At 46.3% G+C, this 24291-nt stretch overlaps 2 protein-coding genes across 2 annotated transcripts in view; one reads left to right on the forward strand and one right to left on the reverse strand.

Annotated features, from left to right (window-relative positions):
- LOC144483173 (uncharacterized) overlaps positions 1-24291 on the reverse strand; it is a 950558-nt gene that overhangs the window by 105057 nt on the left and 821210 nt on the right.
- Positions 5558-11642, forward strand: LOC144483135 (uncharacterized). The gene is made up of 3 exons (XM_078201922.1): positions 5558-5641; positions 6017-6104; positions 9569-11642. Exon 3 carries the CDS (start codon positions 9920-9922, stop codon positions 10592-10594), a length of 675 nt encoding a protein of 224 aa, XP_078058048.1. The 5' UTR covers positions 5558-5641; positions 6017-6104; positions 9569-9919; the 3' UTR covers positions 10595-11642.

Consider the following 24291-nt stretch of genomic DNA (forward strand, 5'->3'; position numbering starts at 1 on the left):
ACACTTTTAAAACCTTCCATTTGCCAGTCATTCCTTTCCCTTCAAACAAACTCACCTCATCAACATCTGCTCGATCCTGCCTAATGCCCACAAAAGTGGCCCTGCTCCAGTTTAGGGCCTTGACCTGTGGACCTGTCCTATCTTTTTCCTGAACTATTTTGAAACTATTGGTGCTCCCAATAGTGCTCCCTGACTGACACTTCAGTCACTTGCTCCACCTCATTTCTTAACTGTCTAACAGAAAGTGAGTCCAGGAATTGATGATGAAAAATAAGGAGCTGGGAGATGAATTGAACAAGTATTTTGCCTCGGTGTTCACAATAGAGGATACAGTTAAAACTCAGAAACAGCTGGAAATCAGAAAACAGAAGTGTGGGATGAACTCTGAAAAAGCACAATTCCCAGGGAAGTGGTCCTCAGCAAACTGTTGGAGCTGTGGGCTGATGAGTCCTCGGGTCCTGCTGGGCTTCATTCTCGGGTCTTAACAGAGTGAGATCGTTGATGTGTTGTTCAATTTTCTAAAATTCCCCATCGGGAATTGGATAAAGGGAAACCGGTGGATGCGCTGTACTTAGATTTCCAGAAGACATTTGATGAGGTGCCACATGAAATGTTATTGCAGCAAATAAAAATTCATGCTGCGGGGATAACATATTGGCGTGGATAGAAGATTGGCTAACAGCAAACAGTGGGCAGAAATGGATCATTTTCTGGTTGAAGAGAGAGAGAGACCTGGGGCAACCTTTGCAGAGTCGGCACATTCCCTGGATTCACTTCCTTTCCCTTCAGTTGCTGCAAGTCCCCAATTTCCCCCAGAATGAGAAAAGAAATGGAAAGGGGGTTGAAGAGAAAGTGATTTACTCACAGATATTAGCGACAGGAGGAAGTTTGAGTCTGTCTGAAGATCAATCTTCATTCACACAAAGCCCGCGCTCTGATTGGCTGGAAGACCAGAGTCCTTCCAGTCCTCCAACTCTTCCCATTGGTCAACACCTCAGCAAGATGATCAGAGGGTGGGTTCTCCCCTGCACACGGGGCGGGGCTCCCGGGTCCGCGCGCCCGGGCCTGGAAGGTGGAGACATCAACACGGAGCAGAGTGATTCCTATTGGCTGATTCAGGCAGGGTTCCATTGTAACGTCACAATGCGGAAGTTGTCCAATGAACTTCAGAGTGAAACTTCCTCCTCTGGGCAACATCTGTGAGTAAATCAATGTTTCCCCCTTTCCATTTCTTTTCTCATTCTGGGGGGAATTGGGGACTTGCAGCAACTGAAGGGAATGAAGTGAATTTGGTCTGTATATTCCACACATTTTTACTCCACTAATGTAGACATTTATCTGTCTGGCCGCCTGCATGGAAATTTTCAGCTCTCTGCGTCCAGGGCAAGAAGCAGTGAGCATGGATCTGTCAATCACACATGAGGACAGCCTCAACGGGGATCTTGGGTTCATGTCACACTATCTGTAACCCCCACAACTTGCCTGGGCTTGCAAAATCTCTAACTGTCCTGGCTGGAGACAATACACATCTCTTTAACCTGTGCTTAACCCTCTCTCCACTCACATTGCCTGTACCTTTAAGACTTGATGACCTGTAAAGACTCGCATTCCAACCATTATCTTGTAAATTGAGTTTGTGTCTTTTTATGCCATGTTTGTGAACAGAACTCCCACTCACCTGATGAAGGAGCAGCGCTCCGAAAGGCTTGTGGCTTATGCTACCAAATAAACCTGTTGGATTTTAACCTGGTGTTGTGAGACTACTTACTGTGCTTACCCCAGTTCAACGCCGGCATCTCCACACTCTGAGTGGAAACAGAGAGAAGTAGGAGAGGCCGGATGTGAGGAGAGAGATTTTATACATCTACAACTCAACAGGAACTTTGACAGAATTTCCAAATCCCGTGAACAGCATCAGCTCCAAGTTCCTCTCCAACCCATACACCATCCTGACTTGTCTGACATCCAGTACTGAAAGAACAGAAATTTATTTCATATAAATACTGGGAAGACTGAACCCATTGTGTTCAGTCCCCACTACAAACTCCACTCCCTCACCAACATCTTTATCTCTCCTCCTGGCAACTGCCTGAGGCTGTTCACAACCAGGGTGAAATAGTTCATCCCAAGATGAGCTTCCAGCCACATGTCCACATCATCATCAAGACCACCTTCATTCATAGAAGCATTGATAGTAATTAAGTAATAATAATGAATAATAAAATACAGTGGAGAAGGAGCCTCCAGCGGGAGCCTCCAGCGAGCCTGCACCGACAACAATCCGATCCAGGCCCTATCCACATATTTACCTGTTAATCCCCCTGATACCAAGTGGCAATTTATCGTGGCCAATCCGTCTAACCGGCACATCTTTAGACTGTGGAAGGAAACCGGAACACCCGGAGAAAACCCACACAGACACGGGGGGGAATGTAGAAACTCTGCACAGACAGCGACCCGAGGCTGGAATTGAACCCGGGTCCCTGGCGCTGTTAGGCAGCTGCACTAACCACTGTGCCACCGGGCCACATGTCAGTGCCATCGCCCGACTCCAGCCCAGTCTCAGCTCATCTGGAACCCTCACCCATTCCATTGTGACGTCACACTCTCACCCATTCCATTGTGACGTCACACCCTCACCCATTCCATTGTGACGTCACACTCACCCATTCCATTGTGACGTCACACTCTCACCCATTCCATTGTGACGTCAGGGCTTCACTCTCCGATCACAATCCCTGCCGGCCTCCCACATGCAGCCTCAATGGCGGCAGTCAGCCCGGGTCTAACACTCCAAGCTGCAGCTCCATTTGGTACAAAGGGGGGGACCGGGAAGTTCATTTCCGAGGTTTGGGTTTGAACAACAAAGAACAAAGAACAGTACAGCACAGGAAACAGGCCCTTCGGCCCTCCAAGCCTGTGCCGCTCCTTGGTCCAACTCGACCAATCGTTTGTATCCCTCCATTCCCAGGCTGCTCATGTGACTATCCATGTTTACAAAGTCTCTCCACCCATCCGCCACATTTATCATTCCCCGCACTCTACCTCGTATTGATCTCGCTTCCAAGTTGAAACCGTCCGTCCGCCGCCATTACTCGCACTGCGCATGCTTCAGGTCCCGCCCCTCATTCACTCCGATTGGTTGGAGGACCAGCCGCTCCCGCTCGGTCCTCCAGCCCCGCCCCCTCTTCCTATTGGTCCGGAGCTAGCGTCAATCAGCTCCCGGGCATTGTGATGTGGAGCATGCGCAGTGTCATTGCTGTCCTTGGCGCTTGTTTGTCCCGGAGAAGCGGAGTCAGCGTTAGGCGGTGGCTGGGAGGATTTGGAAACACTTTGTGGATCCGCAAACCCTTCAGAATCATTGTCAGCTCCCTGGTTTGCAGCTGCGGGGCTTCTCCCTCCCTCCCTCCCGGGAACAGGCCCAGGTTAACGGCCCCATCCTGGCTCTGCCACTGGAGGATGGTTCACATCAGAGGATGGGGGAGGGGGACAATAAATAAGAGGTTACACTTTGGCCTCAAATCAATGAGGATTCTGATCTCTGGGAAGGAAGGAAACCCTGGGAGGTGGGCGGGGAGGATTCACAAACACCCGCTGGAGGCTCCAACACCACCAATCAGGTCCATTGGTTTTATTGTCAGTCTGCAGACAGGAGCTGGAGAACTGAACCCAGTAAGAGTTTTAACAACACCAGGTTAAAGTCCAACAGGTTTATTTGGTAGCAAATACCATTAGCTTTCGGAGCGCTGCTCCTTCATCAGATGGAGTGGAAATGTGCTCTCAAACAGGGCACAGAGACACAAAATCAAGTTACAGAATACTGATTAGAATGCGAATCCCTACAGCCAACCAGGTCTTAAAGATACAGACAATGTGGGTGGAAGGAGCATTAAGCACAGGTTAAAGAGATGTGGCTGTCCTGTCTGGAGACAATACACATCTCTACCCACAGACACATCATGTCTGTGCTAGCTTATTTTCAAACAGTTGTACAATTAGTCCTAATATCATTCCCCTTCATAAAAACATGCATTATTTCTCCTTTCAAATGATTGCTCAATTCTCTTTATGAAAAATCTGAGTTAACAAAAAACAACATCGGAAGAGTTGCAGAAGCCTCTGCAGTATTCATGGTCATTTTTTAAATTAACAAAGTTTCTTTGACTCAATAACATGAAGAGTCAGGTGGGAATTCTCATACAGTTTTGGAAATAAAACTATTTGCAGTCATGCAGTCGATTTTGTACCTTTTCAAGGAACATAAAATCCTACAGTGCAGAAGAAGGCCATTCAGCCCATCGAGTCTGGACCGACCACAATCCCACCCACGCCCTATCCCCATATCCCCATGCATTAATCCTAGCTAGTCCCCTTGACAATTTTTAGCATGGCCAATCCACTTAACCCGCATATCTTTGGACTGTGGGAGGAAACCAGAGCACCCAGAGGACACCCACGAAGACACAGGGAGAACATGCAAACTCCACACAGATCGTGACCCAAGCTGGGAATAGAACCCGGGTCCCAGGCACTGTGAGACAGCAGTGCTAACCACTGTGCTGCCCCTCAATGTTGGTCTTGGAAACAGGGCAGAATGTCAGTTCTGGAATGTAAGTGGTCAGTTATCCTATTGACAGCAGCACAGCCACACCAGAAAGAGACCATTCAGATATGTTATGTGTGCAAATGGATTTATTCAATTTCCCGTTCTGTTAACATATTTAAAAGTTCAAAGGATTTGATCAATCATGAGTTCATTCTGATTGTCAAGTCCATGTATGTGTGTGTGTGTGGAGAGGGGGTGGATGGTAAATCATCAGCTTGTTACACCAGCTGACACTCCAAGGAGTTCATCTTCAGGTGTAGATGTTTGTTCTGCTATCAATTAAACTCAGATGTGGAGATGCCGGCGTTGGACTGGGATAAGCACCGTAAGAAGTCTCACAACACCAGGTTAAAGTCCAACAGGTTTATTTGCTACCAAATAAACCTGTTGGACTTTAACCTGGTGTTGTGAGACTTCTTACATTAATTAAATTCAGGACGGAGCTGGCTGCTATATTAGTTATTTTCATTTTCATCATAGAAATCATAGAAACCCCACAGTGCAGAAGGAGGCCATTCGGCCCATCGAGTCTGCACTGACCACAATCCCACCCAGGCCCTACCCCCACATATTTACCCACTAATCCCTCCAACCTACGCATCCCAGGATTCTAAGGGGCAATTTTTAACCTGGCCAATCAAGCTAACCTGCACATCTTTGGACTGTGGGAGGAAACCGGAGCGCCCGGAGGAAACTCACGCAGACACGAGGAGAATGTGCAAACTCCACACAGACAGTGACCCGAGCCGGGAATCGAACCCGGGACCCTGGAGCTGTGAAGCAGCAGTGCTAACTACTGCACCATTTTATACCTTGGTGCTTTGGCTTCACTCGTAATTGAATCACAAAACATGATTTTTTTTAATGCAATAACATACATCAATGGTGGCTATCTTACCCAGCATTCACAGTGAATCAGAATATGATCCAGCCGCTCAATAGACTTTGCGCATGCGCAGTGGATGTTGCTGCCGCAGTAGCAGCAGGGTGGTTATATCAGCTCCGGGTTTCCAGGGAAACGGATTATTCTGGAGGGTAATGGAGGCGGCGGGGTGGGTGGAGAGGCTTCATAAGCACCCAGTGGAGACAGGAAAACCCGAATAATAACTGCTCGGTGTCGCGTTCGTACCATTCGGGGCCGCGACCGCAGATGCCTGATTTGGAGGCCCCGAGTTGACGGAGGCCATCTTTGTCGGGGCGATGGGCAATAGTGCGCATGCGCGGTGCTCCCTGTCAGCAGGAGGAGAGAATGTTGTGAATTTCTATCCTGGACTGACAGTGATGGACTTTGGAAACTCCTTTTACAGGGAGTTAGAAGGGGAGGATTTACACACAGAAAACTCAACCCAAGAGAAATGTTTCTCACTTAATTTCTATTCTTGACTGACAATGATGATCTTTTTTTAACAGGAAATTTGACGACAAAATTTGAAGGGAAACTTAAACCAGACATCAGACCAAAACCTGCCAGAGTCACTCCATTCATCAGAACCTGATTGTAAGTGTGTCTGTAGAAAAAGATTCAAACATCTGTGTGGCTGGAAATAGGAAACAATAATGTCATGGAAGGATTTGCAAAAAAAGATGCAATGTTTTAAATTGAGTTGTTTAACCGGGAGCCTGTGTGGGTCAGTGTTTTAAAGTTTATTTATTAGTATCACAAGTAGGCTTAGCCTACATTAACACTGCAAGTTGCTGTAAAATTCCCCTAGTTGTCACACTCCAGCACTTGTTCGGGTCAACGCACCTAACCAGCAAGCCTTTCTGACTGTGGGAGGAAACCCATGCAGACATGGGGAGAACGTGCAGACTCCACACACACAGTCACCCAAGCCATGAATTGAACCCACTGTGAGGCAGCAGTGCTAACCACTGCAGCCCCATGGTGATGGGTGAGTGTGTGGGACTTGATGCAGAGGACAGGGGTTTATATGCACCAAAGTTTTTCATGGGTTAAATGAGGGACGCTGACAGTCAAGTCTAAAGAAAATAAAGGAATGAATGAAAGTTCTAGAAACATCAGCTGAGACAGGGATTTAGCGAAACTCAAGTTGGTAATGAATAGATGAGGCTGTCCGGTCAAGTCAGGAGGGAATGCATGAAATTTTCAGAAACAATACTAATATTCTGATGCAGCGAATGGTAATGACCTGAAACTCTATGTTCTAAAAAACTCAATCAAATTTGTGAGACATGATTTTCCACTCACAAAGCCATGCTGTCCCTAATCAATCCTTGCGTCTCTAAATGCCTGTAGATCCTGTCTCTCAAAATACCTTCGAGCAACTTAGCCACTGCAGATGTGAGGCTCACCCACCGGCCTGTAGTTCCCAGGCTTTTCCCTGCAGCCCTTCTTAAACAAAGGCACAACATTTGCCACCCTCCAATCTTCAGGCACCTCACCTGTGACTATCGATGATTCAAATATCTCTGCTAGGGGACCCACAATTTCCACCCTAGCCTCCCACAATGTCCTGGGATACACTTCATCAGGTCCCAGGGATTTATCTCCCTTGATGCACTTGACGATTTCCAGCACCTCCTTCTCTGGTTACATGTGCACTCCTCAAGACATCACTATTCATTTCCCCAAGTTCTCTAACATCCATGCTTTTCTCAACAACGGATTTCTCAAAGGATTGTGAATGAAGCCCAGTCCATTGCGCAAACCTGCCTCCCATCCATTGACTCTTTACACATCCGGCTGCTTCGGAAAAGCAGCCAGCATAATCAACCCGCACACCCCGGACATTCACACTTCCACCTTTTTCCATTGGGGAAATGAAACAAAAGTCTGAGCTCACATACCAACCAACTCAAGAACAGCTTCTTCCCTGTTGCCGTCAGACTTTTGAATGGACCTACCTCGCACTAAGTTGATCTTTCTGTCCACCTGAGCTATGACTGTAACACTACATCCTGCACCCTTTATGTTTAAAGCGCGGATGGATGGATTCCTGATCGGTAAGGGAATTAAGGGTTATGGGGATCAGGCGGGTAAGTGGTACTGATCCACGTCAGATCAGCCATGATCTTATTGAATGGCGGGGCAGGCTCGAGGGGCTAGATGGCCTACTCCTGCTCCTATTTCTTATGTTCTTATGTTCTCTCCTTTCCTTCTCTATGAACTGTATGCTTTGTCTTGATAGTGTGCAAGAAACAATTCTTTTCACTGTATACTAGTACATATGACAATAATAAATCAAATCAAGTGCATCCTTGGATCTTGTGGGAGTTTGGGGAACTTGGGGATGAAATTGCAGAGGGCCTTGCAGAGATATTTGCTTCATCCCTTTCCACTGGTGAAGTTCTGGAAGACTAGAGTGTGGCTAATGTTGTTCCATTGTTTAAGAAGGGCTGCAAAGAGAAGCCTGGTAATTACAGGCCGGTGAGCCTGACACCAGTGGCAGGTAAGTTACTGGAGAGGATTCTGGCCAACCTTTGGATAGTCAAGGTCCGGTTAGGGAGAGTTGTCAGAGATCCTGGGTACCAGTACCTTTAGGCATTCTTAGTCGACTTGAGTACAAACAGCACTGGACACCACGCACAATCCAATGTGGGGCCTTTAATGACTTGTGCACAAGGGGAAACCCTGTGCAGCTGTCCCGCAAGTGGTTCTGATGTTACAGAAAAATAACTTGGCAATAATAGTCAATTACAGCAAATCAGAAACCAGGAATGTTTCTAATCCTTCATTGACGGACATATTCGCCAATTAAATCCTCGCTTTTCACCCTTTCGCATTCAAAATTAATTTCTGCAAATCTTTTATTTGCATAGCATATCCCCATATCTCACCTTTGGTATTTGTTATGGAGAAATCTGGTCTTGCTCACCCTCTGGTGAAGGCCGAAAAGCAGAATGTTCTGGGGCCTACGTAGGTGAAGATTAGCCTGTTCATGCTGAAATAGCAGACACTGACTCCTTTGAAGGTCTGCAAGCCGATAAACATTTTCACTCGCTGTTAAAGAGAAGGCAGGAAACTTTAATCTGAGCATTTCCACATAGTCAGCCCTGCTTCGTGCATGTATTAGAGTGGGCCAAGGCTGAGGCAGCTGTCGTATATATATTTATAGAGAGAGAATAGACTAACATTTCGAGTCTGGATGACCCTTTGTCAGAACTCTGATGAAGGGTCATCCAGACTTTAAATGTTGGCTCCATTCTCTCTCCACAGATGCTGTCAGACCTGCTGACATTTTCCAGCACTTTCTGTTTTTGTTTCAGATTCCAGCATCCGCAATATTTTGCTTTTATATGTATTTATGTATCCAAATGTGCTGTGTTAACAAAATGGACAGTTACTAACCGAAATATAAAGCATCCTGGATTTAGCTGACTTGACCATATTCCTATAGTTATTCAGTCATTAAAGACACAGTCATGGAGCATTAAACTTGCCGAGCAGGGCCCCTTGTACCAACACACAGGCAGCTGCTTTGTGAGACTGCGAGCAGCACAGACAAGTCAGAGATAAGAGTGTCCTGAGAAGAGAGATTCATTGTGAAGGCTCAGGGACGGTTGATAAGATGTAAGAATTCTATGATTCGAATGAACATTCTTTCCTCTCTCGTTCCCCAAAAGCTGTGAATCTTCATTCCACACACTCTCCCTCCATTCTCACTCTGCTGTATCTAATATTCGCCCTCCCAATTCTCCTGAAGGTGCTGATTGAGGCTGATTGACAGATCCATGCTCACTGCTTCCTGTCCACCACACACAAATCATAAGAAACAGGAGCTGCAGTTGGCCATTCAGCCCATCGAACTGCCTCAACCATTCATTGAGAATTGGCTGATCGACTGCAGCATCATTTCCCACGCTATCCCCAAGATAGAGAGAGAATAGAGCCAATGTTTCGAGTCTGGAGAGAGGAAAGAATGTTCCATAGAAACTAGAATTGTCTGTTCTGAATTTCTATCCTGTACTGACACTGATGACTTTTGTAAACTTGTTTTACAGGATACTGAAAGAGGAATCACAGGCCGAAATCTCAAACGTCACATCTCGATCTGACAGAGTCATATTCCATGGGAGCTGAATATCATCGGCCTTTGAATCTAGAAGGAGAAATTGTTGTCCAGTTTGTCAATTTGAAAAGATTTCAAGTGTCAGTGTGACTGGAAAAGCACCAACACACGGCCACACTCGAGTGAGGGTGTTTCAGTGCACTGACTGAAGAGCTTTAACCAGTTACACAGCCTGAATAAATATCACAACATTCACAGCGGGGAGAGACGGTACCCGTGTTCTGTGTGTGGGCAAGGCTTCAACTGATTGTCCACTCAAGAAAGAGGCAAGGACACCTGCACCATGGAGAAACCATGGAAATGTGGGGACTGTGGGAAGAGATACAGATCCCCATCAGAGCTGGAAGCTCATCGGCGCAGTCACACTGGGGAGAGACCATTCACCTGCTCTCAGTGTGGGAAGGGATTCACTCGGTTATTCCAGCTGCAGATACACCAGCGAGTTCACACAGGGGAGAGGCCCTTCACCTGCTCTCAGTGTGGGAAGGGATTCACTCAGTCATGCACCCTGCAGACACACCAGCGAGTTCACACAGGGGAGAGACCATTCACCTGCTCTCAGTGTGGGAAGGGGTTCAGTCGGTTATCCAACCTTCAGACACACCAGCGACTTCACTCTGGTGAGAGGCCATTCACCTGCTCTCAGTGTGAGAAGGGATTCAGTCATTCATCCAATCTGCGCACACACCAGCGAGTTCACACTGGGATGAGGCCATTCACCTGCTCTCAGTGTGGGAAGGGATTCACTCGGTCATCCAACCTGCGGGCACATAAGCGCGTTCACACTGGAGAGAGACCGTTCACCTGCTCTCAGTGTGGGAAGAGGTTCACTTGGTCATCCGTCCTGCTGAGACACCAGCGAGTTCACACTGGGGAGAGGCCATTCACCTGCTCTCAGTGTGGGACGGGATTCACAGTTTCATCCCAGCTGCTGAGACACCAACAAGTTCACGAGTGATTCCAGGGGTTGGATTCTGCTGTTATTGTTTTCGCTCTCAATTACATCCAGGACTGCATTTTGTTCATTCTCACAGTTGGTCAATGGGGAGGGTCGGAGGGTTTCTTTCTGCTGGACTGGCTGGTCTCACGACTTTGTCTCCAGTGGGCTGATGTTCTTTGAGTCTTGTTCCGAATACCTGGTTTCATATTTCACAAGGATCACAGAGTGACAGGGTGTTTGGAAGTTCAGAGATATTTAGTCAGCATTTCTGTTTGAAACCTCCCAGTGCCCATCCAATTTCCTTTGTAATTGTTTATTGTCTCCACTTCCTCCACCCTCGTAGACAGCGAGTTCCAGATGAGATCCAGATCCAGAATGGGCGGCACGTTAGCACAGTGGTTTGCACTGCTGCTTCACAGCCCCAGGGACCTGGATTCGATTCCTGGCTTGGGTCACTGTCTGTGCGGAGTTTGCACATTCTCCTCGTGTCTGCGTGGGTTTCCTCTGGGTGCTCCGGTTTCCTCCCACAGTCCAAAGATGTGCAGGTTAGGTTGATTGGCCATGCTAAAATTGCCCCTTAGTGTCCTGGGATGGGTAGATTAGAGGGATTAGCGGGTAAAATATGTAGGGATATGGGGGTAGGGCCTGGGTGGGATTGTGGTCAGTGCAGACTCGATGGGCCGAATGGCCTCTTTCTGTACTGTATGGTTTCTATGATTTCTATGATCATTACCATTCGCTGCACCAAAATATTCTTCCTCACGACCCCCCTGCATCTCTGACCCAAAACCTTAAATCTGCACCCCCCCTCATCCTTGTCCCATCAGCTAATGGGAACAGCTTTTCTTTGTCCACCTTATCTAAACCTGTCAGAATCTTGTCCACCTCTATCAAATCTCCCCTCAACCTCCTTTGCTCCAAGGGGAACAACCCCAGCCTGACATCAACAATAAAGAACAAGCTAACAGAATATGTTACTGTCTGAAATCAAATGGGAATGTTTAATTTCTGTTTTAAAGATATTGTGAATATATTGTCCTGGACAATAAAGAAATTGGAATAACTCACCTTGGGTGTGGTTGAATGGAATATATCAATCTGATATCCACCTACAGTCTCGTGAAAGACTGGAACGTGTAGCTGGAAATCCCTCCCTAACAGCACTGTGGGTGTACTTACACCTCAGGCATTGTAGCAGTTCAGGAAGGCAGTGTTGGGGTTGACCATGGCCGAGGCAGCTACAGACAGCCACATATTCTGTTATAATTGAAGGACTGCAGATTGAATGTGAGGCATTATGGGACTGGACTATCTTGACCACATTCCTGTGACTCATTGTTCCACAGGAGCAGGCTGAGGGTAAGGGAGCTTGTGTGTGCACTAATTTATTTAATTATTTTTTCAGTTAAATTAGTGAAAAAAATCGGAGGTTTTTTTTTCTAAACAGGAAATAGGCCCAGCAGCAGCCTGGGAAGGTTTTGGAGGGTTTAAAAGTAGGCCGCACCTTTGAGCGGGCAGCGTCGTTAGCGGGCAGTGGAGTGAGCAGGGGACAGAGTGAGAGCTAAAAGGGCTTTGGCTCACAGGGCTTCGGCGAAGGCGAGGAAGGTTGTTTGTTTGTTTTTCTTCGGTTACACCCCCTTTTTGTTTCATCCCCAAAACTAAAAAGGACATGGCTGATATGAGTGGGAGGCCAGTATACTGCATTCGGTGTGGGATGTGGGAGTTCCTGGAGACAAGTTGCCTCCCGGAAGTCCATATCTATGCCAGATGCGTGGAACTGCATCTCCTGAAGGATCGTGTAAGGGAGCTGGAGCTGAGGCTCGATGAACTCAGTTTAGTTAGGGAAAATGAGCGAGTAATAGATAAAAGTTACAGTCAGGTAGTGACACCAGGGTCTCGGAAGGAAGACACGTGGGTCACAGTTAGGAGGGGTAATAGTCAGAAGGGTGATGTGCCAGAAAGTACCCCAGTGGCAGTCTCCCATAAAAGAAAGGAATGGGCAACAGATGGGAGAAGGGAAGGGAGTAAGCAGTCTGTGGAGGGATCCCCTGTGGTTGTCCCCCTCCAAAATAGGTATCTTGTTTTGGATTCTGTGGAGGGGGATGACCCTCCAGGGGTAAGCCATGAGGACCAGATCGCCTCCACGGAGACAGGCTCAGGGGTCCAGAAGGGAAAGAAGGGGTTTAGGAGAGCGATAGTTGTGGGGGACGCAATGGTTAGAGGCACGGACAGGCGCTTCTGTGGGACTGAACGAGAATCCAGGATGGTAGTCTGCCTCCCTGGTGCTGGGGTACTGGATGTCTCCGAGAGGGTAGGAAGCATATTTAAAAAGGAAGGGAGTCAAACGGATGTGATTGTACACATTGGGGGAAATGATGTAGGTAGGAAGAGCAGGGGGGTCATACGAGAGAAATTCAGGGAGTTGGGTGCTAGGCTAAAAAGTAAGGCCTCCAGGGTAGCAATCTCTGGACTGCTCCCGGTGCCGAGTGCAAGTGAGGCTCGGAACAGGGAGATTCTACAGTTGAACGCGTGGCTAAAGGACTGGTGCAAGAGGGAGGGTTTTAAATTCATAGATAACTGCGAAATCTTCAAGTCAGGATGGCAACTGTACAGAAAGGATGGGTTACACCTTAACTGGAAGGGAGCAAATATCCTGGCTGGGAGTTTTGCTAGAGTGTTTCGGCAGGATTTAAACTAGTGTGGCAGGGGGGTGGGGAACAAAACAGGAGGTCAGTAAATACTGAGGCTGGGGTCGAGCTGGGGGCCAGGGCAAGGCTAGCTAAGAAGAGGAGCACTCTGGAGGAGGAGGACCTGACTGGGCCTGGAGGTCTGGAGTGCATCTGCTTCAATGCGAGGAGTGTAACGGGTAAAACAGACGAACTTAGGGCCTTAATGCTTGTGCGGAATTTGGATGTGGTTGCGGTGACGGAAACTTGGTTAAAAGAAGGACAGGACTGGCAACTGAATATTCCGGGGTATAAGTGTTTTAGGCGAGACAGAGGAGGGGCTAAAAAAGGTGGGGGAGTAGCGATATTAGTTAAGGAGCATATTACCGCGGTGCAGAGGGTAGACAACTTAGAGGGGTCATGTACTGAGTAGGAGACAGAGGGTAGTGGTCGAAGGGTCTTTTTCCGGCTGGAGGTCTGTGACCAGTGGTATTCCGCAGGGCTCTGTACTGGGACCTCTGCTATTTGTGATATATATAAATGATTTGGAAGAAGGTGTAACTGGTGTAATCAGCAAGTTTGCGGATGACACGAAGATGGCTGGAATTGCGGATAGCGAAGAGCATTGTCGGGCAATACAGCAGGATATAGCTGGCTGGAAAATTGGGCGGAGAGGTGGCAGATGGAATTTAATCCGGATAAATGCGAAGTGATGCATTTTGGAAGAAATAATGTCGGGAGGAGTTATACAATAAATGGCAGAGTCATCGGGAGTATAGAAACACAGAGGGACCTAGGTGTGCAAGTCCACAAATCCTTGAAGGTGGCAACACAGGTGGAGAAGGTGGTGAAGAAGGCATATGGTATGCTTGTCTTTATAGGACGGGGTATAGAGTATAAAAGCTGGAGTCTGATGATGCAGCTGTATAGAACGCTGGTTCGACCACATTTGGAGTACTGCGTCCAGTTCTGGTCGCCGCACTACCAGAAGGACGTGGAGGCATTGGAGAGAGTGCAGAGAAGGTTTACCAGGATGTTGCCTGGTATGGAGGGTCTTAGCTATGAGGAGAGATTGGGTAGACTGGGGTTGTTCTCCTTGGAAAGACGGAGAATGAGGGGAGATCTAATAGAGGTATACAAGATTATGAAGGGTATAGATAGGGTGAACAGTGGGAAGCTTTTTCCCAGGTCGGAGGTGACGATCACGAGGGGTCACGGGCTCAAGCTGAGAGGGGCGAAGTATAACTCAGACATCAGAGGGACGTTTTTTACACAGAGGGTGGTGGGGGCCTGGAATGCGCTGCCAAGTAAGGTGGTGGAGGCAGGCACGCTGACATCGTTTAAGACTTACCTGGATAGTCACATGAGCAGCCTGGGAATGGAGGGATACAAACGATTGGTCTAGTTGGACCAAGGAGCGGCACAGGCTTGGAGGGCCGAAGGGCCTGTTTCCTGTGCTGTACTGTTCTTTGTTCTTGACTGCTCAGTTTCTGCAATCACGGACCATTAAAGCTGCTTAGCAGGGCCCTGACAGAGGACCTGGTAAGAATATTTACTCAGAATGAGTTAGAATTAAACTTCTTCCAGCAACAGCTGGTGTTCTGTGGCTAAGATACTTGAATCTGTAAAAATGGGGCCTGACAAATCTACAAACAGTGATAAGCAGTTGGTTAAGAAGCTAAGAAGTGTTCGCAGGCATTGTTTAAATTATTTTATCATAAATTTGTGATGAGAACTGTGAGGAACTTGTGATCCAATAGTCAGCGAAGTGATGGAATACTCCAAGTAGCACTGGACTGAAAAGCAGACATCAGAGTAGATACTAATGGTTATAATCTTACCCAAGCATGGCCAGTGAAAAATCAGAACTCGAGTGCGGACCGGTCTCTTACCTGCCATTTGGAAACTAAGAACATGAAATTTATTGATAAAGTGATTAGGGAATAGAGCCAACGTTTCAAGTCTGGATAATACTTCATCACAGCTCATATGAAGGGTCATCCAGTCTTGAAACATTGGCTCTATTCTCTCTCCACAGGTGCTGTCAGATCTGCTGAGATTTCCCAGCATTTTGTGTTTTTGTTTCAGCGTCTGCAGTATTTAAATTTTATGATAAAATGATTAGTTCTGATTGGAATTCCCACAACCCTCCTGCAAAACAGTGGGAGTGGTGGCAAAAGGACTAAAATGGTCAGGATGATAAAGTCTGGGTTCTGATTCTCCGAGCCCATGTAGAATAAACAAAATGAGTGAACCAGTTTATAAAGAACAGAAGTTACCCATCCCTAAGAAAAACTGATCAAATGAAAATAATTATGTTGAGGAAAATAACAAAAAATTAATAGATGAAGCTTAAAATCAAGTTTGTTTGGTTGATAGAGAAGTTTTTTAAACTTGTACAAAGTGACGTAATTGTGTGCCAAGTTTTTCCCGCTCACTCCCCACCCCTTTAGGTTCTGTAGAAAAGTTAACCCTTTCAGCAGACATTTGATTTGTTTTTAAATCACTCAGAAACTCATCTGTCTATTTTAGAACATAGAACATAGAACAGTACAGCACAGAACAGGCCCTTCAGCCCACGATGTTGTGCTGAGCTTTATCTGAAACCAAGATCAAGCTATCCCACTCCCTATCATCCTGGTGTGCTCCATGTGCCTATCCAATAACCGCTTAAATGTTCCTAAAGTGTCTGACTCCACTATCACTGCAGGCAGTCCATTCCACACCCCAGCCACTCTCTGCGTAAAGAACCTACCTCTGATATCCTTCCTATATCTCCCACCATGAACCCTATAGTTATGCCCCCTTGTAATAGCTCCATCCACCCGAGGAAATAGGCTTTGAACGTTCACTCTATCTATCCCCTTCATCATTTTATAAACCTCTATTAAGTCTCCCCTCAGCCTCCTCTGCTCCAGAGAGAACAGCCCTAGCTCCCTCAACCTTTCCTCATAAGACCTACCCTCCAAACCAGGCAGCATCCTGGTAAATCTCCTCTGCACTCTTTCCAGCGCTTCCACGTCCTACTTATAGTGAGGTGACCAGAACTGCACACAATATTCCAAATGTGGTCTCACCAAGGTCCTGTACAGTTGCAGCATAACCCCACGGCTCTTAAACTCCAACCCCCTGTTAATAAAAGCTAACACACTATAGGCCTTCTTCACAGCTCTATCCACTTGAGTGGCAACCTTTAGAGATCTGTGGATATGGACCCCAAGATCTCTCTGTTCCTCCACAGTCTTCAGAACCCTACCTTTGACCCTGTAATCCACATTTAAATTAGTCCTACCAAAATGAATCACCTCACATTTATCAGGGTTAAACGCCATTTGCCATTTTTCAGCCCAGCTTTGCATCCTATCTATGTCTCTTTGCAGCCTACAACAGCTCTCCACCTCATCCACTACTCCACCAATCTTGGTGTCATCAGCAAATTTACTGATCCACCCTTCAGCCCCCTCCTCTAAGTCATTAATAAAAATCACAAAGAGCAGAGGACCAAGCACTGATCCCTGTGGCACTCCGCTAGCAACCTGCCTCCAATCCGAAAATTTTCCATCGACCACCACCCTCTGTCTTCGATCAGACAGCCAGTTACCTATCCAATCGGCCAACTTTCCCTCTATCCCACACCTCCTCACTTTCATCATAAGCCGACCATGGGGGACCTTATCAAACGCCTTACTAAAATCCATGTATATGACATCAACTGCCCCACCTTCATCAACACACTTTGTTACCTCCTCAAAAAATTCTATCAAATTTGTGAGGCACGACTTGCCCTTAACGAATCCGTGCTGACTATCCCGGATTAATCCGCATCTTTCTAAATGGTCGTAAATCCCATCCCTAAGGACCTTTTCCATCAATTTACCAACCACCGAAGTAAGACTAACCGGTCTATAATTACCAGGGTCATTTCTATTCCCTTTCTTAAACAGAGGAACAACATTCGCCATTCTCCAGTCCTCTGGCACCATCCCTGTATGGAGTCAGTAGAGATAGGCGAGGTGATGAATGAACACATAGAACATAGAACATAGAACAGTACAGCACAGAACAGGCCCTTCGGCCCACGATGTTGTGCCGAGCTTTATCTGAAACCAAGATCAAGCTATCCCACTCCCTATCATCCTGGTGTGCTCCATGTGCCTATCCAATAACCGCTTAAATGTTTCTAAAGTGTCTGACTCCACTATCACTGCAGGCAGTCCATTCCACACCCACATTTTAGTTTATAATTGAGGATTTATGGGATCCAGTTAAATGTGGAAATTTACGCATAGCCTGGAGGAATTTGGAATAACTGAGAATTTTATCGTGTTGTCACCTCAACCCCAGGTAAAGAACAAAGATTTTTCCGGTGGCAACTTGTTTGCGATTTTGCCTATGAATCAGGTCTTGGAAGTTGGCTAAAAACGGTTAGAATGAAGGATCTTGTATCTTATTCAAGGAGTTGTGAGCTTGTAGTGCTCTGTCGCTTTAAGAAGCTATAGCTGAGAGAGAGAGAATGCTGACGATTCATTGCTTGAAATTTACAAGCTGTGAGAACCTGCATGTTTCATTTGTTTTATGGATGTTTGTAGATGCGTTTTATCATTGTTTTGGGCTACATTTGTTAAGGTTTATCTTTCTGGGAAATTAACCTTATCTTGAGTCTTTAATTAAAGGCATTTCTGGAAGTTTAAAAGCAGAACCACAAGAACGCTTAAGAAATTCATTCTGGTTATTGTTGTTGTAAAGCACATGCTAAGTTTCTCTGCTTGTGTATGGATGATATTTATGGATTCAATGCTTCAAGCTTTGAGGCTTTCTGTCTGTGATTTAAATCAAACAGATTTTAAAAAAGTAAGTGTGATTAATAAAGCTTTTTTTCATAAGTTATGAACCTGGAACCATATTTACTGGCCAGAGACAGGATTCCAGGATAGTTTACTAAACATGCAGGAATTTCAATCCAGATACAATTCACACGTGAGAATGAGAATTTTAATTTGTAATGGTTATTTAAAATTTGGGACATGTGAAATGATTCTGACCAATCCTGTGTTGGATTGATCTTGAGTTAAACTTCCTGTCGGATCCAAAGATTTATTCCTGACGCAATTAACACAATGAAAAGGAAAATTCTGGAATTGGATACTGAAGGAAAGTGTTGAAAAGGAGAAATTATGAAATAGAAATGATTCCTAGACCATGTGGTCATTAGATTAAAACAAAGAAAGGGCACTGACATCCATGGTGGCACAGTGACAGTGACGGCATGGTGGCACAGTTTTTAGCACTGCTGCATCACAGCGCCAGGGACCCGGGTTCGATTCCCGGCTTGGGTCTCTGTCTGTGTGGAGTTTGCATATTCTCCCCGTGTCTGCTTGGGTTTCCTTCGGCTGCTCTGGTTTCCTCTCTCAGTCTGAAAGACGTGCTGGTTAGGGTGCATTGACCTGAACAGGCACCGGAGTGTGGCAACTGGGGGAATTTCACAGTAGCTTCATTGCAGTGTTAATGCAAGCCTTACTTGTGACAAATAAATAAACTTTAAAAAAAACTAATTTTGAGAACTTTTAATCCACCCCTTTTCAAACGAAGGGAATCTCAGTACAAAGAAAGCCCAAGGATGGTAGGTAAGGAGTTTTGGAAAGCATCATGATGGGGGCAACTATCTGTACATGAGATAGAACATAGAACAGTACAGCACAGAACAGGCCCTTCAGCCCACGATGTTGTGCCAAACCTTTTCCGAAACCAAAATCAAGCTATCCCACTCCCTATCATCCTGGTGTGCTCCATGTGCCTATCCAATAACCACTTAAATGTTCCTAAAGTGTCTGACTCCACTATCACAGCAGGCAGTCCATTCCACACCCCAACCACTCTCTGAGTAAAGAACCTACCTCATACATCCCTCCTATATCTCCCACCATGAACCTTATAGTTATGCCTCTTAGTAACAGCTACATCCACCCGAGGAAATAGTCTCTGAACATCCACTCTATCTCTCCCCCTCATCATCTTATAAAGCTCCATGAAGTCGCCTCTCAATCTCCTCCACTCTAAAGAGAAAAGCCCTAGCTCCCTCAACCTTTCCTCATAAGACCTACCCTCCAAACCAGGCAGCATCCTGGTAAATTTCCTTTGCACTCTTTCCAGTGCCAAATTTCCCTCTATCCCACACCTCCTTACTTTCTTCATGAGCTGACCATGGGGGACCTTATCAAACGCCTTACTAAAATCCATGTATATGACATCAACTGCTCCACCTTCATTGACACACTTAGTTACCTCCTCAAAAAATTCAATCAAATTTGTGAGGCAAGACTTACCCTTCACGAATCCGTGTTGACTATCCCGGATTAAGCTGCATCTTTCTAAATGGTCGTAAATCCTATCCCTCAGGACCTTTTCCATTAACTTACCAACCACCGAAGTAAGACAAACCGGTCTATAATTACCAGGGTCATTCCTATTTCCTTTCTTGAACATTCGCCACTCTCCAGTCCTCTGGCACTATCCCCGTGGACAGTGAGGACCCAAAGATCAAAGCCAAAGGCTCTGCAATCTCATCCCTTGCCTCCCAAAGAATCCTAGGAAATATCTCATCTGGCCCAGGGGATTTATCGACCTTCAGGTTTTTCAAAATTGCTAATACATCTTCCCTCAGAACATCTGCCTCCTCCAGCCTATCAGCCTGTATCACACTCTCATCCTCAAAAACATGGCCCTTCTCCTTGGTGAACACTGAAGAAAAGTATTCATTCATCGCCTCTCCTATCTCTTCTGACTCCATGCACAAGTTCCCACTACTGTCCTTGACCGGCCCTAACCTCACCCTGGTCATTCTTTTATTCCTCACATAAGAGTAAAAAGCCTTGGGGTTTTCCTTGATCCGACCCACAAGGACTTCTCATGCTCCCTCCTAGCTCTCCTGAGCCCTTTTTTCAGCTCATTCCTTGCTAACTTGTAACCCTCAATGGACCCAACTGAACCTTGCTTTCTCATCCTTACATACGCTTCCTTCTTCCTCTTGACAAGACATTCAACCTCTTTTGTGAACCATGGTTCCCTCACTCGGCCATTTCCTCCCTGCCTGACAGGGACATACCTATCAAGGACATGCAGTATTTGTTCCTTGAACAAGCTCCATTTTTCATTTGTGCCTTTCCCTGACAGTTTCTGTTCCCGTCTTATGCTCCCTAATTCTTGCCTAATCCCATCATAATTACCCCTCCCCCAATTATAAACCTTGCCCTGCCGTACAGCCCTATCCCTCTCCATTGCAATAAAGAAAGACACCAAATTGTGGTCACTATCTCCAAAGTGCTCTCCCACAACCAAATCTAACACTTGGTCCGGTTCATTTCCCAGTACCAAATCCAATGTGGATGATATTGAACTGCGCTCGCAGGAAGTCTTACTCATGTTTGCAGCCAATCGTGAAACAAACAACAGCAACAGCACCGGTCAGGCAGCCAAACCTCTCTCCATCTCCAGCTGGAGAAATTGGACTCTGAACAGTTGATCAGAATAAGGACTCACTGACGGAATTTATGATGGAAACCAATCCAACCCCGCACTTTGCATTGTCTTCGGGAGCTCCTGTCTGTCGCATTGTAAAATAGTAATTGCTTAACGTTGCAAAGCCAATGCGCAGAGCGGACTGGCCAAGCCAGAATCCATCTCCTAATCGCCCCCAAAACCAATTCAAATTGAATCTAATTCATGGTCCTCGCAAAAGATCCAGGCTGACATGAAAGAGCATCGCACCTGATCTTGGGCTCCATTTGATGCTTGATCCGAGTCCAAAGACCGAGATGCCGGCTTTTTGTTTTAGTTATATCCAATCAAAAACCGAATTGGTCCACTCAAAAGTCGCTGCAAGAGAGACGTTGCAGATCGAAGCCGACAACACAGGGCCCATTCCTCCAGTCTTGGGCTTGATTAACAACATCCTAGCTGATTGGAGCAGGTATTATATTCCTTCCAGCGCTTGACCTGAGCTTCATCTTAGCAAAAGGCCCAGATGGCATTTTTCAAAAATTGATTCAAAAGAAACCTCGATGTAACCTTATTGATTTCTATCAAGTGCAGGGTTAGTAAATTACACTTGATGTTAGACAAAGGATAGAATCTGGATAGATACAGCCACTGTGAGCAGTGCTGTTCTCAGCCGCATCAAAAAACACACACCCAGCGGAAACCACATTAACCTCGGACTAAACATTCACCCATTTTTTTTCCAGTCATGACCGAGAAAATTAACTGCAGATTCCGATCAGACCGGCAGATCCGTCATCAAATCAGTTTACAAGTTAAACCAGTTTCTGATCAGTTGTAAATTCCCACAAACTCAGGGCTGGATATTCAGATCAGCTCCGGGAGAGATGTTTCTGTCCCTCAGACCAGACCCACTGACGTCAAAGGGCTGCATGGTGACGCCGCACATGCCCGCATTCTGACGTCACAGTGCCGGATACTCTGATGTCACAATGTCTGTTGCTCTGACGTCACAATGCGGGATGTTCTGACTCTTGCGCACGCTCCTCCCCCACACCCTATCGATGCTGGAGCTCCCTCACTATTTCACTCCCTGATCAAAAGTCCCAGAGATCCAGCTCTGGTCGCGAGAGTATAACTGGTGCTGGGCTCAGATTCATGTCCAATAGCTTTGCTTTCCCATGAGCTTTTCTTGTCCTGAATCTTCCTACAACTGTTTTACAAGTGTCGATAGGTTCCGACATGAAGCTCAGCTTCGCTTCAGTGATCATCTCCCTGGATTTCTTACTCTTCCCTCAGTGTAAGTGTGGTCGCTATTTCTGACAGCGATATTTCACACATTAGCAATGCTACGTTCTGTTAAATAGTATTCTGTTTTGTTGTGTTATCTTGTATTATGCATTCAATTGTACTTCATTGTGCAACATTGTATTGCACTATGAGATTTTAATTTTATGATATTATTGCGTATCTACATATCCTTCCCAGATGCCGCTGGTAGTGAAGAGGTATCACAGTCTCCAGAGTCTGTGGTGGTTACTGAGATAGACCTGGCATCGTTGAACTGTTCCACTACTGCAGCTGGACTGGTCCTACAATGGTACAGACAATACCCGGACCGAACCGTGCAGCACCTGGTGAGCGGTACCAGCGATCAGGGCAGGATCAGTGCTCGGAACATTGTTGCAGAGAAACGAAGGGCTCTGAATGTTGGTGGCACTCGGGTGACACACACTGCTACCTATTTCTGTGCAGTCGAGGCACAGTGTTGTAAAGATCAATACGAGTCGTACAAAAACCTATAGAGGAGCAGTCCTGACAGTTTGTCGCCTGTGCTTCATCAAAGAGATAGACATTTTATAAACTTTATTGTAGTAAATCCAGTGAACAACACAGCCCTCCAAATCTATAGCAAATCATTTCCTTCGCAAGCCGTACCGGGAGATATCAGCAGAAGTAGTCGTGTTTCATATGTCATTTGCATCTGTTTGCGATTTTCTGGGTTCTGTGGTGTAATGGGTATTACTCTTGACTTTGAATCCAGCGATCTGAGTTCAAATCTCCGCAGGACCTTGCCTTTCTTTGTCAATGCCGATGATTGCTTTGCTGAAGGACATTCCGCTTAAAGTTTTCACCAAGTGCGAATCGAGAGGACAATTTGCCAGCCTATTCCACTGCTATTACAATGCACATTGCTGGGCCTCTGTCGACAGATGCCTGCAACATCAGTGTTTCTCTTTTTCATTTTCGCTCCTCTTTAACGCTCTGTCGATAGAAAGGAGCAGTTGGTGTCAAAGAGCAACAACCCTTATTGACCAAGAATGTGTATGTGTGAGATCTGAGTGAAAGACCTCCTGCCTTATACCGGCGCCTGTTGGTTTCATGATGTAACAGTGAGCACGTTGGACTTTCAATCCAGCAGTCTGAGTCCGAATCTCGGTGGAACCATGATTCTCATCGTCCCAACTCCTGTTTATCTTCATAGAAATCATAGAAACCCTACAGTGCAGAAGGAGACCATTCGGCCCATCGAGTCTGCACCGACCACAATCCCACCCAGGCCCTACCCCCACATATTTACCCACTAATCCCTCTAACCTAGACATCTCAGGACACTAAGGGGCAATTTTTAGTATGACCAATCAACCTAACCCGCACATCTTTGGACTGTGGGAGGAAACCGGAGCACCCGCAGGAAACCCACGCAGACACAGGGAGAATGTGCAAACTCCACACAGACAGTGACCCAAGCTGGGAATCGAACCCAGGTCCCTGGAGCTGTGAAGCAGCAGTGCATCTTGGGACTCCTGTTTATCCTGTTCATGTTGAGTGAGGTTTTGAGAGTTTTTGTACAGGTTCAGCCCAGCTCTGTGTCTCTGTGGGTCTCAGTGCGCAGTAATACACCCCGAAGTCTGCCAGCTCTGTTTTAGACATTTTCAGCGGGACGGTACGGGTTGTATCATTGAGCTCTGCTGATAAACGGTCCCCTGGGAATCTCTCTTTGTTCCCGGTATATTTGCTTCTCCTCAGCAGGTACTCCATGGATCCGCTGGGATACTGACGGTACCAGAATAGGTAATAATTGTCAGTGCTTGGAGTTGTATAATTACAGAATAACTGAACATCATCTCCTTCACTCACTGTGACTGCAGCCGGTATCTGTGAAACTGGATCTCCTCCACATTGTCCTGTAAGAGCCAAGAGTCATGCTAAATTAAACGATGTCAGTTCACTTTGTTTAATGGCCGGATTCGGCCCGTCACCCTGGCCAATAATCTGAAAAACGAATCACAGCATCTAAACAGGAATATAAATCCCGCAACACGCAGGTTGTAACGGGAACGTGTTTGTCGCGGTTAAATGACACTCCGTTAAATGAACACCTTCTAAGGAGATCAGATCCTCGCCTTCGTTTCACGTTATTTGATGGGGAAACTAAACTGTCCGTGGGTTTTAGATCTCGGGTTTGTCAACGCTTTCATCCAGATTTTATCAAGTTTGTCAAAGTCCCTCAGCGGCTCCGGCGGGGCCTGCAATCCCACCTTAACTCTTCAC

This window comes from Mustelus asterias, unplaced genomic scaffold (assembly GCF_964213995.1).
Source record: "Mustelus asterias unplaced genomic scaffold, sMusAst1.hap1.1 HAP1_SCAFFOLD_47, whole genome shotgun sequence".
Taxonomy (NCBI): Eukaryota; Metazoa; Chordata; class Chondrichthyes; order Carcharhiniformes; family Triakidae; genus Mustelus; species Mustelus asterias.